The 17,290-nt window shown below is 38.7% G+C and overlaps 1 protein-coding gene across 1 annotated transcript in view; it reads right to left on the minus strand.

The window, feature by feature from the left end:
* The window catches only part of LOC126235999 (mucin-17-like), a 351,820-nt gene that overhangs the window by 13,637 nt on the left and 320,893 nt on the right, over positions 1-17,290 (minus strand). Inside the window, exon 7 of the mRNA XM_049945007.1 lies at positions 11-471. Within this exon, the coding sequence (XP_049800964.1) occupies positions 11-471 (461 nt within the window). The remainder of the gene's footprint in view (positions 1-10; positions 472-17,290) is intronic.

A 17,290-nucleotide genomic window follows, 5' to 3' on the forward strand; every position in this document is an offset into this window, starting at 1 on the left:
ATGCTCGTACCTGGACTTCTGCTGGTCAACTCCATCAGGTGGCGTGAGGAACGGTGTGGGAGACAACTTCTCATTCGCTGGAGGAGTGGTGCACTGCACAAGTAGGCCAGTGGAGTGCGGGCGGTCGGTGCGGGTTTTTGTGGAGATTGCAGGTGGCAGCATTGGTGGCGGAGGGGACGGAGAGTCGGGAGGAACCGGCCCCACGGATGGCCGCTGAGGCGTCAATATGGGAGGTGAGGGCGTCGTCACGGTGGCAGATGGTACAGGCGGAGATGTCGCAGAGTCACGGAGCGGTGGCTGTGGCAGCTGGGTGCACTCTCGCAGAGCGACCCGCACACGCTCAACAGCGTCCTGTTGAACGTTGCGCCAACGCTCCACCTGCGGCTGCTCCGCCTCGCCTCTGTTAACTTTGTACATTGTCTTCACTGGATGCAAATGGCTGCCGTAGAGCTGACTCACAGCCTCCATCTCCTGCAAAACAGTACTGCCTCTTAATCCAGAAAAAGCACTTTATCTGCAATCACGGTTTATTACACAAGTCACCGTGCAGAGCACAGCAGCAAGATTGTCTATTATCTAATGACCTCGTCTACATAACATAACATAACATAAACGACAATAAGTTCATAAATGAAAGTGAGAAAACAGACACAAGAACATGAGCAAATAGGACAATCAAGGCAGATGATCTCAATATCCAGCTTGGGGATTGGCGTATTTATGGAATTCATTTTAGCAAATTTTGAGGCCGATGGCAAACACCTATACAAACTGTGGCTATAGAATAATGGGACTGATACTGTCACAGAGTACATACGCATGAGCCAAAGATGAACAGCCAATATCTGTAAAGCATGAAGGCTTCTAAGTCAAGTGCAGCATCTCTGCTGTCTGCAGAAAAATCAGTGTGGCCATGGCCTTTGTTTGTGTAAGAGCTGTCATTCTGTGTTTCCAGCAAAATGATAAGTGGACATATCTTTTTTTAAAAGAAGTGTATGGCAAAGACTGTTTGTGACATATGCGAGTTTATGAGTGCTTCAAGCGTTTCCAAGACAGTCGAGAAGATGTTGAGGGTGACTTATGACTGTGATGCACTTCGACATCTAAAATGGATTGAAGAAGAAGAAGAAGAAGAAGAAGAAGAAGACGACGACGAAGAAGTGGAATAATCTGATTTGATCTGACCACTGGTTGTGTATTCGATCAATTCCTGAAACTATAAGATCAACAAAGAATGTGTAGCGCAAATTTTACATAACCAATTCAACATGAGAAAAATATGCGTGAAACTGGTGGCAAAAAGTCTCACAATTGAAGAAAAAGAAGCTTTCAAATTCTATTACATCATGGTGTTTCTCAGACACTGATATCATTATGTTACACACTGCCGCATGACACACTACAATTAGGGAGCTGTCTAGTGACGGAGGTTTGCAACTTGTGTCAGCAACGCAGAAGTTGACTCAGTAATACGTGTGATGCATCACACTTGAACCGATGCTGAGAACAGAATAAAAAAAATGGAGGCATTATTTTTCATCACACCCTTGTGCATAATTTATTTCCTAGAAGCATCAATATAAAAACACTGTCCAGATTCAAAAACAAACTAAGGTATCATTCATCCATAGTTTCTTCTTGTAGTTTTCTGACATTTTGATATAACACATTTAATATGTTTCATGACTTCAAACTGCAAATTGGTGATGCCTTTGTTGTTAAATGTGTTAATAATTGGCGCAGCTCTTCTGTGGCCACTGGTGGCCTTGTGGCAGTCAACACATTAAGAACAAGTTTAATTCTAACTTCACGCTGTTCAATTAAAGTGTCATTGATAGTCACCAATTCCCAACATAGTCATTTGCTCTTTACTTCCTTCTTCTTCTTCTTCTTCTTCTTCTTCTTCTTTTGGCAGCTCTCTGGGTCTGTGTGTCTGTAAGGTTAACATTAAAAATAATATCTGAAATAGTCTCTCACTTAGTTGCTATTTTTGTCACAAAGCTTAGTTGCTCATAACACAGGTAACTAACTGCTGTTCCATTTCTCATATAACTGTCTACAGCAATTTGTTCGAATGGCACTGAAATATATGTATTTTCTTTACATCAGCAATTTCTCTAAAATACTGATCATTTCCAGCAAAATGACAATCTCATAAACACATCAGCACATTAAAACCAGTCCCTACTGAGAGCACAATGCACTGTACAGATACTGCCTCTACAGTGAAACACTGTTGCTGCACCTAACAGCCAAATTGGTAATTTTGTTGTGATGGTTTGTGACAAACTTTTCAATGAAAAAAATTGTCAGTATTGATGTGGTAAATTTACTCAAAATGGCAGATGGCGAAAATTTATATAGTGGACAAGGACTCCTGGTGTTTCATCCACAAAATACCTGTAAGGAAAAATGTTATTAAATTCTTCAATACTGCAAGCCCTTCATTTTAATTGCAAGATTCATTTGCCCATTCTATGAAGAATGTAATTATGAATTCATTGTGGCATGGGTCTTGCACTATTTTGGAACATATTTCTCAGTCCTTGTTTTTACATTTTTTCCTTTTGTTTACTCCTTTTCATTCTTTATAATTTCTCAAACAAAACCATGTTCTGGAATTTACTACGTACTTAATTTTACATGTTACTTAGCTCACCATTATTTTAGTCTTTCCCTCCTTGTGGTGGCATGTCTTCCTATATTCAGATTCATCTAAAGATTTTGTGTGTGTGTGTGTGTGTGTTTTTACAAAAATGTCTATGAAAATATTACAGCTATACACATACAATCCAATTACTTTCATTTACTGATTGAAAATTATCTGCTTCAGCACCTAGTTCCAATAAAATCTGAAACCACATACAGTAAATAACCAACTCAACTTCAAACACAGTATGATTGTCTACAAAGATTCGGCCTCCATTGAAACATGCACAAGATTGGGTACCTCAGAAAGTTCCATCTTCTTGAACTATTTAATTAATGAAGCTGGATAAATTCTGGTGGATAAATTCTGATATCTAAATTCTTAACAACAGAGTGACACCTGTGTGAATGAGGATGTGTGAGCAAGAATCAAAGCAACCTGAATGCAATTCACACACATCACTGGTGTTCTTTGTGATAAGAAGATGCCTATCCACCTAAAATCAAAGTTATATCACACAATGGTGAGGCTTCTTGTACTATATGGTATTGAGCATTAGCCCAAGCCAAGAAGTGCCGCTCACTGACTGCGTGCCCTGGAAATGCAGATACTACGAAGATTATTAGACACTTCTCTGCTGAACCACATCCACAATACAACAGTTCAACAAATAGCTGGAGTGGCTTCAATCAATGAGAAGATACAAGAACATAAAGTTCATTGGTATGGACACATCATATGGACACTGCATTGCTCAGTCATCACCTAGGCTACCTTCTCACTGTTGAAGGCCAGAGGCACCAATGAAGATCTGAATTATGGTGGCTGGACACTTAAACACAGATCTAAGAGCAAGAAGCCTAAATCCACAGGAAAGTGGACTCTTTTCCAATGGGAAGGCTCTAGGAAGAAGAATTTTGACTTCTTTATTTTTGGTTTGTGCAGAGGGGGGGTGGGGGTGGGGGCGCAGAGGAGAGAGGGAGGGGGAGAGGGGGAGAGGGGGAGAGGGAGAGGGAGAGGGAGTGTGTGTGTGTGTGTGTGTGTGTGTGTGTGTGTGTGTGTGTGTGTGTGTGTGTGTGTGTGTGTGTCAGGTGGAGGAGCGGAGGGGGGCGGGGGGGGGGGGGGGGGCGTCACGTGATGTGCACTTCCTCTGGCTCAGTAGCCTAAGTCTTTCAAATGGATACTTCTTTGGTGGTTTGTGTGACCCCACTCAACTCCTGTTATCCTACTGAGAAAAGGTGACCTACAGTTTAATATGGAATCCGAACTATGTGCTGTTTCGGGTGAATCTTCACGTCACTGAGAGGTGAATGCTACATTCAAGACAGACTGAAAAAGTGCATTTTCTGACTGGGATTCAACACCATGACCTTCTGGGTTCCAGGCACATGCTTTACCATTAGACACCAGGCCTGGCAGTAGCACCGGTTACTTTCACATAAAATGTAACTGGAAGCAGTTATATTGGAGCTTTTCCGTATGGATTCACTTCAATATTCAGCTCTTTAGACTCAGCACATGTGTGTATCATTCAATGGTTGCAGTTGATATACTACATTAATTATTCTGCTGCTTTTACATTTGTAATAAAATACAATGTGCATTTGATAGCTTCAGTGCAAGCTCACAGGTGTAGTTTAGAGATTAGGATCATTTGCATATATAAATAGTTTTCTCATGTTTGCGTATCTGCTCGTCACATATATCACAGAGAGGTGGATCCTGGAAAGAGTCTGGCAACCTCATGTTTTGTTGTTGTTATTATTGTTGTTGTTGTTGTTGTTGTTGTTGTCGTCGTCTTCAGTCCACAGACTGGTTTGATGCAGCTCTCCATGCTAATCTATCCTGTGCAAGCTGCTTCATCTACAAGCAACTACTGCAACCTACATACTTCTGAATCTGCTTAGAGTATTCATCTCTTGGTCTCCACACTGGACTCCAATACTAAATTGGTGATGCCTTGATGCCTCAAAACAGGTCCTACCAACCAATCCCTTATTCTAGTCAAGTTGTGCCACAAATTCCTCTTCTCCCAGCAGTATCAGTATCTCCTCCTTAGTTACATGATCTACCCATCTAATCTTCAGCATTCTTCTGTAACACCACATTTCAAAATCTTCTATTGTCTTCTCGTCTAAACTATTTATCGTCCATGTTTCACTTACATACATGGCTATACTCCATACAAATACTTTCAGAAAAGACTTCCCGACACTTAAATCTATACTCAGTGGTAACAAATTTCTCATTTTTGGAAACACTTTCCTTGCCATTGCCAGTCTACATTTTACATCCTCTCTACTTTGACCATCATAAATTATTTTGCTTCCCAAATAGCAAAACTCACCCACTACTTGAAGTGTCTCATTTCCTAATCTAATTCCCCCAGGATCACCCGATTTAATTAGACTACAATCCATTATCCTCATTTTGCTTTTGTTGATGTTCATCTTATATCCTCCTTTCAAGAAAATGTCCAATCCGTTCAACTGCTCTTCCAGGTCCTTTGCTGTCTCGGAGAGAATTACAATGTTACTGGCAAACCTCAATTTTTTTATTTCTTCTCCATGGATTTTAATTCCTACTCCAAATATTCTTTTGTTTCCTTTAGTGCTTACTCTATATACAGATTGAATAACATCGGGGATAGGCTATAACCCTATCTGACTTCCGTCCTGACCACTGCTTCCCTTTCATGTCCCCAGATTCTTGTAACTGCCATTTGGTTTTTGTACAAATTGTAAATAGCCTTTCACTCCCTGTATTTGGCCCCTGCCATCTTCAGAATTTGAAAGATAGTATTCCAGTCTACACTGTCAAAAGCTTTCTCTAAATCTACATATGCTATAAACTTAGGTTTGCCTTTCTTTAATCTATTTTCCAGGTAAGTCGTAGGGTCAGTATGGCCTAACTCATCTTCCCCAAGGTCAGCTTCTACCAGTTTTTCTATTTGCCAGTAAAGAATTCATGTTAGTATTTTGCAGTGGTAAATTATTAAACTGATAGTTCGGTAATATTCACACCTGTCAACACCTGCTTTCTTTGGGGTTGGAATTAATATATTCTTCTTGAAGTCTAAGGGTATATCGCCTGTCTCATACATCTTATTCAGCAGATGGCAGAGATTTGTCATGGCTGGCTCTTCCAAGGCTGTAAGTAGTGCTAACGGAATATTGTCTACTCCCGGGGCCTTGTTTTGACTTAAGTCTTTCAGTGCTCTTTGAAAGGTCTTTCAGTGCTCTGTCAAACTCTTCACGTTGTATCATATCTCCTATTTCATCTTCATCTATGTCCTCTCCCATTTCCATAATATTGCCCTCATGTACATCGTCCTTGTATAGACCTCATGTCAGATATTGATAAATGAGATTGCTCCACATGAAAAATTTCAGTTAATTTTGAAGTCAATGATTGTCACTCAGTGTGTTAAAAACTTTGTCCAAGGGCTGAAAAATAACGCATATAAAAAAAGAGAGAAAAGGGCTTCATCAATTAGTCATATTTGGTCAATCAACTTACACAAAGATATGGGTGCAACAATTTGTGAAGATATGAATGAAATTATCGCATAGACTCAAGCATAGGTACAGCAGGTAATAGACTCTGGTTTACTGGCACAATACTGGGAAAATGCAGTCAGCCTACAAAGAAGACTGCATACGGAACACTCATGCTACACATCTTAGAACACTGTTTAAGTGTGTGGGACCCATACCAAATTGGTATCTAATGTATTCACGTAAAAATAGCATGAATATGTTCATTTTGTTCACAGCACGGCATCAACAAAGTGCTGAACAATTGAACCAGTAGACATCTGAAGACAGATGTCAAGCATCTTTCGAAAACCTACTTACAAACTATTAAGTGGGGATCATCAGAATATAATGTATAGTCCCACAGAAACCATGAAGACAAAATTGGACTAATTACAGCACACAAAGAGGCATTTAATGAATCGTCCTTCCCACACTCCATATCTGAATGGATGGAGAGAAACCCTAAAATGTGGTAGAATGGGAAGTAATGTCTTCCATGCACTTCACTGGAGTTTGCAGAGTACACCTGCAGCTGTAGAACAGACATCAAACAGAACTATAAGCACTAATATTTGAGCAAAATAAGGCAACAGATATAATGTCAGGAAACACTTTAGTTATCTAAACAACAAAGGGACATGTATTCCCCCCATGAACTAAAGACATTGCCTTTAGTGGTGAAGCTTGCATGCCTCCGCAATGCAGATATCCGTACCATAGGTGAAACCACAATGTAAGGGTATCTGTCGAGAGGCCAGACAAATGTGTGGTTTATGAAGAGGAGCAGCAGCCTTTTCAGTAGTTGCAAGGTTATCAGTCCAGTTGATTGACTGATCTGGCTTTGTAACAGAAATCACAACAGACTTGCTGTGCTGGTATTGCGGACAACTGAAAGCAAGGAGAAACTACAGCCGTAATTTTTCCCCAGCGCATGCAGCTATACTGTATGGTTAAATGGTGATGGCATGCTCTTGGGTAAAATATTCCAGAGGTAAAACAGTCCCCCAGTTGGATCTCCAGGCGGGGGTCACTCAGGGGGGAATGTCGTCATCAGCAGAAACAAAACTGGCGTTCTACAATTCAGAGTGTGGAATGTTAGATCTGTTAATAGGGCAGGTAGGTTAGAAGATTTAGAAAGGGAAATGGACAGGTTGAAGTTGGATATAGTGGGAATTAGTGAAGTTCAGTGGCAGGAAGAACACAACTTCTAGTTAGGTGAATGTAGGGTTGTAAATACAAAGTCAAATAGGGGTAATGGAGGAGGGGTTTAATAATAAATAAGAAAATAGAAAGCCCACGTTTACCACAGCAGTACAAGTTTATATGCCAACTAGTTCCACAGATGCTGAAGATATTGAAGAAAAGTATGATGAGATACAAGAAATATTTCTGATAGTTACGGGAGATGAAAATATAAATGTGATGAGGGGCTGGAATTTGACAGTAAGAAAAGGAAGAGAATGAAAAATAGTAGGTGAATATGGACTGGGGCAGGGGGGATGAAAGAGGAAGCCAAATGGTAGAATTCTGCACAGAGCATAATTTAAATCATTGCTACTGCTTAGTTTAAGAAATCACGAAAGAATGTCGTATATGTGGAAGAGACACTGAGACACCAGACAGTTTCAGATTGATTATAGAATGATAAGACAGAAATTATAGAACCAGATTTTAAACTGTAAAACATTGCTGGGGGCAGATGTGGACTCTGACCACAATCTATTGGTTATAAATTGTAGATTAAAACTGAAAAAACTGCAAAAAGGTAGGAATTGTAGATTAAACTGAAGAAATTGCAAAAAGATAGGAAAACAAGGAGATGGGACCTGTATGAGTGGAGAGAAGCAGGGGTTGCTGAGAGTTTCGGAGGGAGCATTAAACAATTATTGACTAGAATGGGGGAAAGGAGTACAGTAGAAGAGGAATGAGTAGCTTTAAGAGATGAAATAGTGAAGGCAGCAGATGACAAAATAGGTAAAACAATGTCTCGTAGATATCCTTGGATATCACAGGAGACACTGAATTTAATTGATGAAAGGACAAGATATAGAAGGGCAGCAAATGAAGCTGGTGAAAGGGAATGTCAATGTCCAAAACATGAAATTCACAGAAAGTGCAAAATGGCTAAACAGGAATGGCTAGAGGACAAATGTAAGGAATTAGATGCAAATTTCACTAGGGAAAGAGGAGTCTTCTCTTTGAAATGCTGAAGGTAGCAGGGGTAAAATACAGAGAGTGAAAGGCTATTTACAACCTCTACTAAAACCAGATGGCAGTTATAAGAGCCGACGGGGCATGAAAGAGAAGCACTGCTTGAGAAGGGAGTGAGACAAGGTTGTAGCCTATCCCCAATGTTATTCAGTCTGTACATTCAGCAAGCAGTAAAGGAAACCAAAGAAAAATTTGGAACAGGAATTAAAGTTCAGAGAGAAGAAATAAAAACAGTGAGGTTTCCTGATAGAATTGTAATTCTGTCAGAGACAGCACAGTACTTGGAAGAGTACATGAGTGGAATCAACAGTGTCTTGAAAGGAGGTTATAAGATCAACATCAACAAAAGCAATACAAAGTTAATGGAATTTAGTCGAAATGAATCAGGTGACACAAAGGGAATTTGATTACGAAATGAGACACTTAAAGTAGTACATGAGTTTTGCTATTTGTGTAGCAAAGTAACTGATAATGGCTGTAGTACAGAGGATATAAAATGTAGACTGGCAATGGTAAGAAAAGCATTTCTGAAGAAGAGAAATTTGTTAACATCGAATACAGATGTAAGTGTTAGGAAGTTATTTCTGAAAATATTTGTATGGAGTGTAGTCGTGTATGGAAGTGAGACATGGATGATAAACAATTTATAATTTTAATATAACATTCTACAGAGATCAGCGATCTTACTGTGATAAAATTATTTAAAAGCAGTCTTGATCGCAGCCAACGTTAACTTCAGGCCGGTTTCGGCCTTTTCATTACGGGCCATCACCAGAGTTTGCAACATGTGGATGACGGCAATGGCACCATCACCGTAATCTAGATGGTGCAAATTCTGATGATGGCCCATAATTAAAAGGCTGAAACTGGTCAGGAGTTAACAATGGTTGTGATCTAGATTGCTTTTAAATAATTTTATACGCAGCTTACACAAGAAAAGAGTAGAAGTTTTTGAAATAATAAATAATGCTGAATATTAGATGGGTAGAGCATGTAAGTAATAAGTAGATACTGAATAGAAGTGGGAAGAAAAAAAAATTTGTGGAACAACTGACTCAAGAAGGGATTGGGAGACAGGACCTGTTGTGAGACATCAAGGGATCACCAGTTTAGTATTGAAGTATGGTGTAGAGGGAAACTGTAGAGGCAGAGCAAGAGATGAATACAGTAAGAAGATTTAGAAGGATGTAGATTGCAGTATTTATTAGAAGATGAAGAGACCTGCACAGTATAGAGTAGCATGCGAAGCTGCAACAATAATAATATTCCAGCAGCAATTAACTGTACAATGAAACAAAACTTGGAATAATCTTATAAGAATGCAGAGTACCCTTTCCTATGCTTCAGTCACTGGAACAATAAAGAAGCATACATTCCAAAAGCCATGAATAGTATATAAATATAGAGGAAGTTATTGCGGCTCCTATTATACTTTCTTTGCTGCTACAGAAATATGGAAACAACAGACTGCTACTCACCACATACAGGCTGAGTTACGAACAGGCAGAATGAAGGAGAATACTACAAATATTTAAGGCTTTGGAGAAGAAGGAGAACTCATACACATTCACACGAAAACTTGTACACACACATAGCTACTATCTCTGTACACTAAGGCCCATTTTGCTCCAATATATGAAAGTTCTACTTACGAGGATGGACTTTGTGCAAACACTTAACTATTTTTAGTATTAGTTAGTGAATGACACAACCAGCCACAAATAATTTTTTAAATTTTATTTCACTGCCATAACTTGTTTTGGACTATTATGTCTATCCTCATGTGGCTAAAATTTTCTGCTACAGAAATGGTTTGACCAATAGCATATTGTCTGCTCCAACACTTCACAAGAATATTCAAGTATGTAGTGACACTTTATAAATTGTTTTATTAATAAAAATAGGCTGAAGTGCCTGTATTCATTTATGTATGATGCAAAATAGTTGTGTTAAATTACATAAGTTCCAGTATATGGCAATCTGTTTTGTTGTGGTACATGTAGTTTTCCGGGTCAATGTATAGGTTGTTGAATTCCACATCCCACACACATTGTACATAAATTACTGTGGGGCACTTCATAATATTCACATGTGCTATACACTTGATGTTTTTGTTTACAATGCAAAGATTTTTACTGAGCAAAGATACAAAGATGATGTGTGGGATGTGCAAAATGTAACATATTAATAACAGAAAAATTAAATTACACATATATGTACACATATTTGTATATACAGATATTTGACTATCATTACAGTTTATAAGTTAGTTACACGAAATACAGGGTGACACAGAATAACAGGAATGTTTTAAATGAGTAGTGGAAGCCATGGGCAAGTGGCATCACTGTGGGTTCGTGACAGTTAGCGAGTAAACAGTCTGCCGTTTTAGTAATCATCGATCAGTGGAATGGGCAACAGTGTGTGTGTTAACCACAAAAAAAGTTTTATAAAAACAATGATAGTTTGTGTTCAAATGTGTGTGAAATCTTATGGGACTTAACTGCTAAGGTCATCAGTCCCTAAGCTTACACACTACTTAACCTAAATTATCCTAAGGACAAACACACACACCCATGCCCGAGGGAGGACTCGAACCTCCGCCAGGACCAGCCGCACAGTCCATGACTGTGTTGTTTGGGGAAGGAGACCAGACAGTGAGGTCATCGGTCTCAATGGATTAGGTAAGGAAGGGGAAGGAAGTCGGCCGTGCCATTTCAAAGGAACCATCCTGGCATTTGCCTGGAGTGATTTAGGGAAATCACGGAAAACCTGAATCAGGATGGCCGGACACGGGATTGAACCGTCGTCCTCCCGAATGCGAGTCCAGTGTCTAACCACTGCGCCACCTTGCTCGGTCGATTGGCAGAAGCTTCAGTATGAGATATCATGAACACATGGCTGCCTTTGGACTAAAAAATGTAAATAATCTGCAATAACCATTCACATGAGTCAATATAGACACACTGTTTCTAGCATTAATGACGACTAACAGATATTACATACCACCAACAAAGGCAACAAAATGGACCTCTCAGAGGAACTAGAAACATATATTCATATCCACAGCTCTCCCCAATACACACTAAATGAGCAGTTGGAGCTAGTCAATAAGCATTTTCTAAATAATTTCCTTGGACTATTCACTTGAATCAAACACAGATTGGACCACTAACAGTCACACCACTGCAGTTTACGATATCAGTATATAATTGTATAAACTACCATGATAAATAAATATGATGCTCTCAACCCACTCTCCAACTTTTTTAATTTTGTGTTTCCTGTAATTAATTTATAAACTGTAATGATAGTCAAATATCTGCATACATAAATGTTTGTACATATATATACATAATTTACAAGATGCAACCAGTTACCTTTCCACTGACAAGTAAAAAAAAATTAAAATAAAAAACCTACTAAAAACTATTTGTCCTACTGTATGTAAGTTTACTCTTAGAGTACAAACATTTTTCTGTTATTAACATGTTACATTTTGCACATCCCACACAACATCTTTGCTCTGTTTACACCCTTTGTCAATAGGAAATGAATGATATCTTTGTATCTTTGCTCAATAAAAATCTTTGCATTTTAAACAAAAACATAAAGTGTATAGCAGATGCACTACTCTCGACACTGACATTAAGAATATTATGAAATGTGCCACAGTAATTTATTTACAATGTGTGTGCTATGTGGAATTGAACATCATATACATTGACCTGGAAAACCACATGGACAACAAAACAAGTTGCTATCTACTGGAACTTATGTAATTGAATTCAACCATTTTGCATCATATATAAGTAAATGCAAGCACTTCAGTCTTTTTTTATTAATGAAGGAACTTATTAAGTGTCACTACATACTCGAAAATTCTTGTTAAGTGTGGGGGCAACAATGTGCTGTTGGTCAAAACATCTCTGTAGCTAAAAATTTTAGTCAGCTGAAGTCCAAAACCAGTTGTGGCAGTAAAATAAATCATTTAAAAAATGTTTGTGGCTGACTGCGTCATTCACCAACTATTATTAACAGTCACAGAATACACAAGACCCAACATGGATAAAATAAAATTTGTCATATTGTTTATTGTCATTAACTGCGTTTCAATGCCTCCTCTATGTGGTGAGTAGAAATCTAATCTTTCCACAGTACCGTTATTCCATCCTGTACTTTATCTGCTGCTTTTAGAGAGGCTATATTTATTCCAAAAAATGTTTGTTACCTGTTTCTTAAAATTACTGAATGTTTCTTGAAAGTACTGCAACCAGTCACATTTTGTTTTGTTCTTCAATTTTTATCATCTATGATCTCTCAGGTTTACTGGCACAATTGATTAATGGGGTACTTCTGGGTGTTACGGGTTTTTACTGTGTTATGCACAATATTTTGGCGACCAAGTCAGTCATCTTCCTCAGTTGCTGTGAGGTTCCTGTGATATTACTTGCCTCCTGCACTTAAACTAAACTGTGAACTTTTGTTTGTTTTACGCTGATATTTATAGCCAACTTTGATTCCTGGCACCTACTATGTCCTCTAATACTCTTTTGTTTTTCAGACCTCACACTGATATTCCGTGAAACATGAATGCTCTCTGTATTTTGCAACTCTGGTGAACGTGACAGATGACGAGACTTTAATAAATTGAGAAAAGCATTATTTAAACTGAAGCCTCCATCTCTGTGTATTGGATTTTCTGACATCTTTATTTTGATAGACACTTTAAATATGCTGTCCCAGAAATCTGCCATTAGCATCCCAATATTGGTCTCTCTGTATTTTATTATATGAATGTATTCAAGGTAGTGCTCAGCAACAGCTGATTTGCTTGGTTGTGTTAGTCATGCATGTCACTGATATTCCTTGCATTTCTCCTTGACTGTTCTGGTAGCCTGCCCCACTTAATATATTCCACATTTGCATGGAATGCAATACACATTCGACTTTCCGAGCCCTAGATCATCTTTAATGCTACAAAGAATAATTTTTATTTTACTTGAAGGAAGTGAAATATGCTGGATGTCATGCTTCCACAGGAGTCTACCTGTATTTGCAAATAATGGACCAGCATAAGGCAGATAAGAGATTTTTGGCTCCTCTTCCTCGGTCTCAGTCTCAAGCTCTTTCTCAGCAGTTCTTGATTTTGACTGCATCACCCATTCAGTTTGATGATCTGAGTACACACTTCTTTGGACACTTTTCATAGATGTTGTAACTCTTTTGTGAGGAACTTCTCGTCTGAAAATATTTGAGCTCTGTGGACCATGGTTGAAAACATTGACAGAATTTATGTATCACAGAATACCAGTGCGAGCTCTGAAAAATGGTGCATGTCAGGAATCAAAGCCAGCTATAAACAGAGGGGGAGACCAACAATAGTTCACACACTGGTTGGAGTCCAATGGTGAACACAAATAACAGAAAAACTTGCAGTATATGTAAACGACAGTTGGGTCAGTAGTAGTTGTACTGCGCATAAAATGGAAATGAGAACTCAGCAGAACACCAGGAAGCATACCATTAATTTTTCACCTATCATTAATTAATGAAGAGATGTGAGATGGAATAGAAAATGCACTGGAAAGTGAATCAGTAGATGCAGAAAAGTATTTATGAAAAATGATTAACATAATTAGAACTACCAGGCAAACAATGGAAGAAGTGAAAGAAATAATATGAAATGAAGTAATTGGAATACAAATTCAGGAAATGTAAATGTCATGAAAAATTACTGGTAAAATCAATATTGTAGAAATCTGACAAGACACTGAAGACAAATCAACCCAATTGTGCCAGAGAGATGGTATTAGGCTGAACACACTAAATAAATGAAGTCAGTTGTATAATAAACTGCACCCTATTTATTTTCATGAGCAGCAGCAACCGGGTAGGGTATAGGAGGTGCCTCTGCAACGTCGTTCAAGAAAGAACTGTAATCCAGGGAGTGAAGGATGTGCAGTACAGTAAGGATAAACAGAGAGTAAAGACGCAGCATTTCATGGGTGAGATAAAGCAGGAGTTAGTTCAGACTTCCTCTTAGAAAATGTGCATGGGTGTTTATAACAAAAAGGGTAACCAAAGGCTTACTAAGTGTTGTAGTTGTTAACGATTTGGTTGTGTTCAGGCATTAAAAATCTGCAGTAGGAATCTCATGAAGTCAGGTGGACAGGTATGAGTGTGGAAAGAAATGTAACATACTGGAATACAAAAAGAAAGGAAGTGAAAAAAGAGCTAGTGACTGTAAAGCAGACAGCAATCCAATACACATGCAAACTGGAGCTACATGTGTTTGCATATGAGACTTGGGGTCTGAAGCTATTACAGATGGAAGAAACAGCCACTCCAAGGCATTTATTAACATTCAGTGGTAAAGTTACATCTAGGGAAAAGTGGATGAAACTTCTGCCTCACAAGAGAAGCCTTCAGATCTATGTGATGAACAGGGCAAGATGCACAGCAGAAATACAATAGGAACTTGCAGAAGTGTTTCTCATTAGTAGCATGAGAAAATCCAAAGTCACAGAAACTAGAAAAATTGGTAGGCAAAATAGAGCAATAATTGTGATATCAATGTATGTTGGAGGAAACACTCTAGTTTAAATACATTGGTGTTAGTTTATCAACTTGAGAAACTTTAGGAGAACATTGGATAGGGGTAAAGTAAGTAATCTGGGTTACAAAAAGGAAAGAAAAAAAAGGTATACACGAGTAGTAATGTCCAATTGTGTGTGAAAGTTGGAAATAACAGACGTAAGTGCAAATTAAAAGGAGACTGAACAACTGACCATTACTTACCTTCAGGAGAAGAAATTACAATTACATCAGACACTTTTAAGAGTTGAAAAATAAAAGCAGAGCAACATCTGGCTTTTGCAACTCTTAGTTCTTTCCTGAGGGAAGAAAGAAGGATAGGTTGGGACGGAGGCATACATCACTCAGACCCTGTTGTGAGGATTCTGCTTTTGTTTATAGGCCATCACAACACGGTCTGAGTGACCTACGCCTCCCTTCCTAACCTATTCCTCTTTCCTCCCTGAAGAAAGAACTAACAAGGAACCCCTTGTGTGTGAGGTCGCAAAAGGCCAATGATGTTTACAGCATTTGACACCCTATGTATCGTCTACCCTGCAAAGCCAATTTTGGCTTCTCATGGCAACAGGGGGCAGGACTGGAGGTATCCAATGGTGAGCACAGCATGAAACTGTCTAGCATATCTGAACTGCTTAGTCAATGTGTAACTTGCTACAGTACTAGTGGTATTGATACAAAGCAGAGCAATGGTAACAATAAACAAAGCAAACATTGCATTATATCTACAACACTTGCCAACATTAACATTTTGTCAGGAAAGGAACCCAAGGAATTTCTTGGAGTGAGAAAGTGGCAGATGAAATATTAGCTTTTCAGCACGATGAGTGAGTGGGGTTTGTGTGTGTGTGTGTGTGTGTGTGTGTGTGTGTGTGTGTGTGAGAGAGAGAGAGAGAGAGAGAGAGAGAGAGAGAGAGAGAGAGAGAGAGAGAGAACCCCAAATCCCGTTTCCAGCAAAATGTAGTAAAGGACAACTGTAGTTCAAGGAGTGAGTACTAAAAATAATTATGTACATGGAAGGTCATCTGCAGCAAAGGAAAAAAGGCCTTGTAGTGCATAAAAAAACTACAGACACTCCAGGGAGACCAAGGCACACTTGTTACAAAAAATGGTGTTTGTGCATTTCGAAGATCCTCAATAAAATTTACAGTATGTACATGATAGTGACCTACAACGTTATGCATGTCAAACTGCATGTGACATAGATTACAGTGATTTCAAGGGCACCAGTGAATGGTTGCATAAGTTCAGACAGGCTACAGAATTGTAAGATGTAAGATAACAAAGTTTTAAACAAAGCATCAACTTGATGATGCACAACGAACTTCAGAATCGGCCCGAAAATTTATAGATGAGATAAACAAACTTATTCCATCATTCAGTACGGAATTTGTTTTCAACTTGACCATTCGGGATACGAAGAGGAAATGCTTATGAAAGGAACAGTGGAAATTAGAGGTACCAAGAGATTTGCATCAAGATCAACTATCATCATCAATGCCTTAATGCTTTCATGCACAATTATGCTGACTGTTAATTTTAATGGTAAATTGGCTGGAAACTTATTTATTGCTACAAGAAGTTGGAGGTGCACTGCCTCCTATGATTCTTTCTCGTGCATGTAATCTTACAAGAGCAGTAGGGAATATTCACATCACAGCAGGTGGGGAAATGGGCATAAGAGAACTACAACTATGACTGCTTTTGGCCAACAGCTGGTCCTAAATTCCAGGTCTGCATATAAAAAGCATACTCCTATAGAGCAAACTATCCCTTCTGAAAAGTGTGTGATATTGCAGTTCATACTGCCTGGAACCACTGGATAAATTCATCCTCTGGATGTATATTTTTTCTGTGTCTGTAAAACATATTATTACATTATCTGTTTCATGATAAGCTCTATGACACACTGTTTCACATTCAGTCGCATGCCATCATATTCGATCAGTTCCCATCAGGCTGATACACCAATACGACTTTATATTTATTCTTTAGGATTGGATACCTAGTTAAATGTTCTGTACAGTTTGTAACTCCCAAGAAGTTCACCTTCACCTTTATGATGCAAAACTCCATGATCACTGTGACAACACTATTTCACATTCAGTGTCCATGGTGCAAGATAACAGTTTGTTTCGAACACTTCTTAAATATCAGTGAAGTGTAATACATACATCCCATAGAAAGTTGATCCCTGCACCTTCCGTACACCCATTTTCTGACACCCTCCTGATTGATGCATGTGGTGAGTTACTAGCAGCTAGTATTTTTCCTGATGTAATAGTTAACACACTAT

Source organism: Schistocerca nitens, chromosome 2 (genome assembly GCF_023898315.1).
Source record: "Schistocerca nitens isolate TAMUIC-IGC-003100 chromosome 2, iqSchNite1.1, whole genome shotgun sequence".
In the NCBI taxonomy this organism is placed as follows: Eukaryota; Metazoa; Arthropoda; class Insecta; order Orthoptera; family Acrididae; genus Schistocerca; species Schistocerca nitens.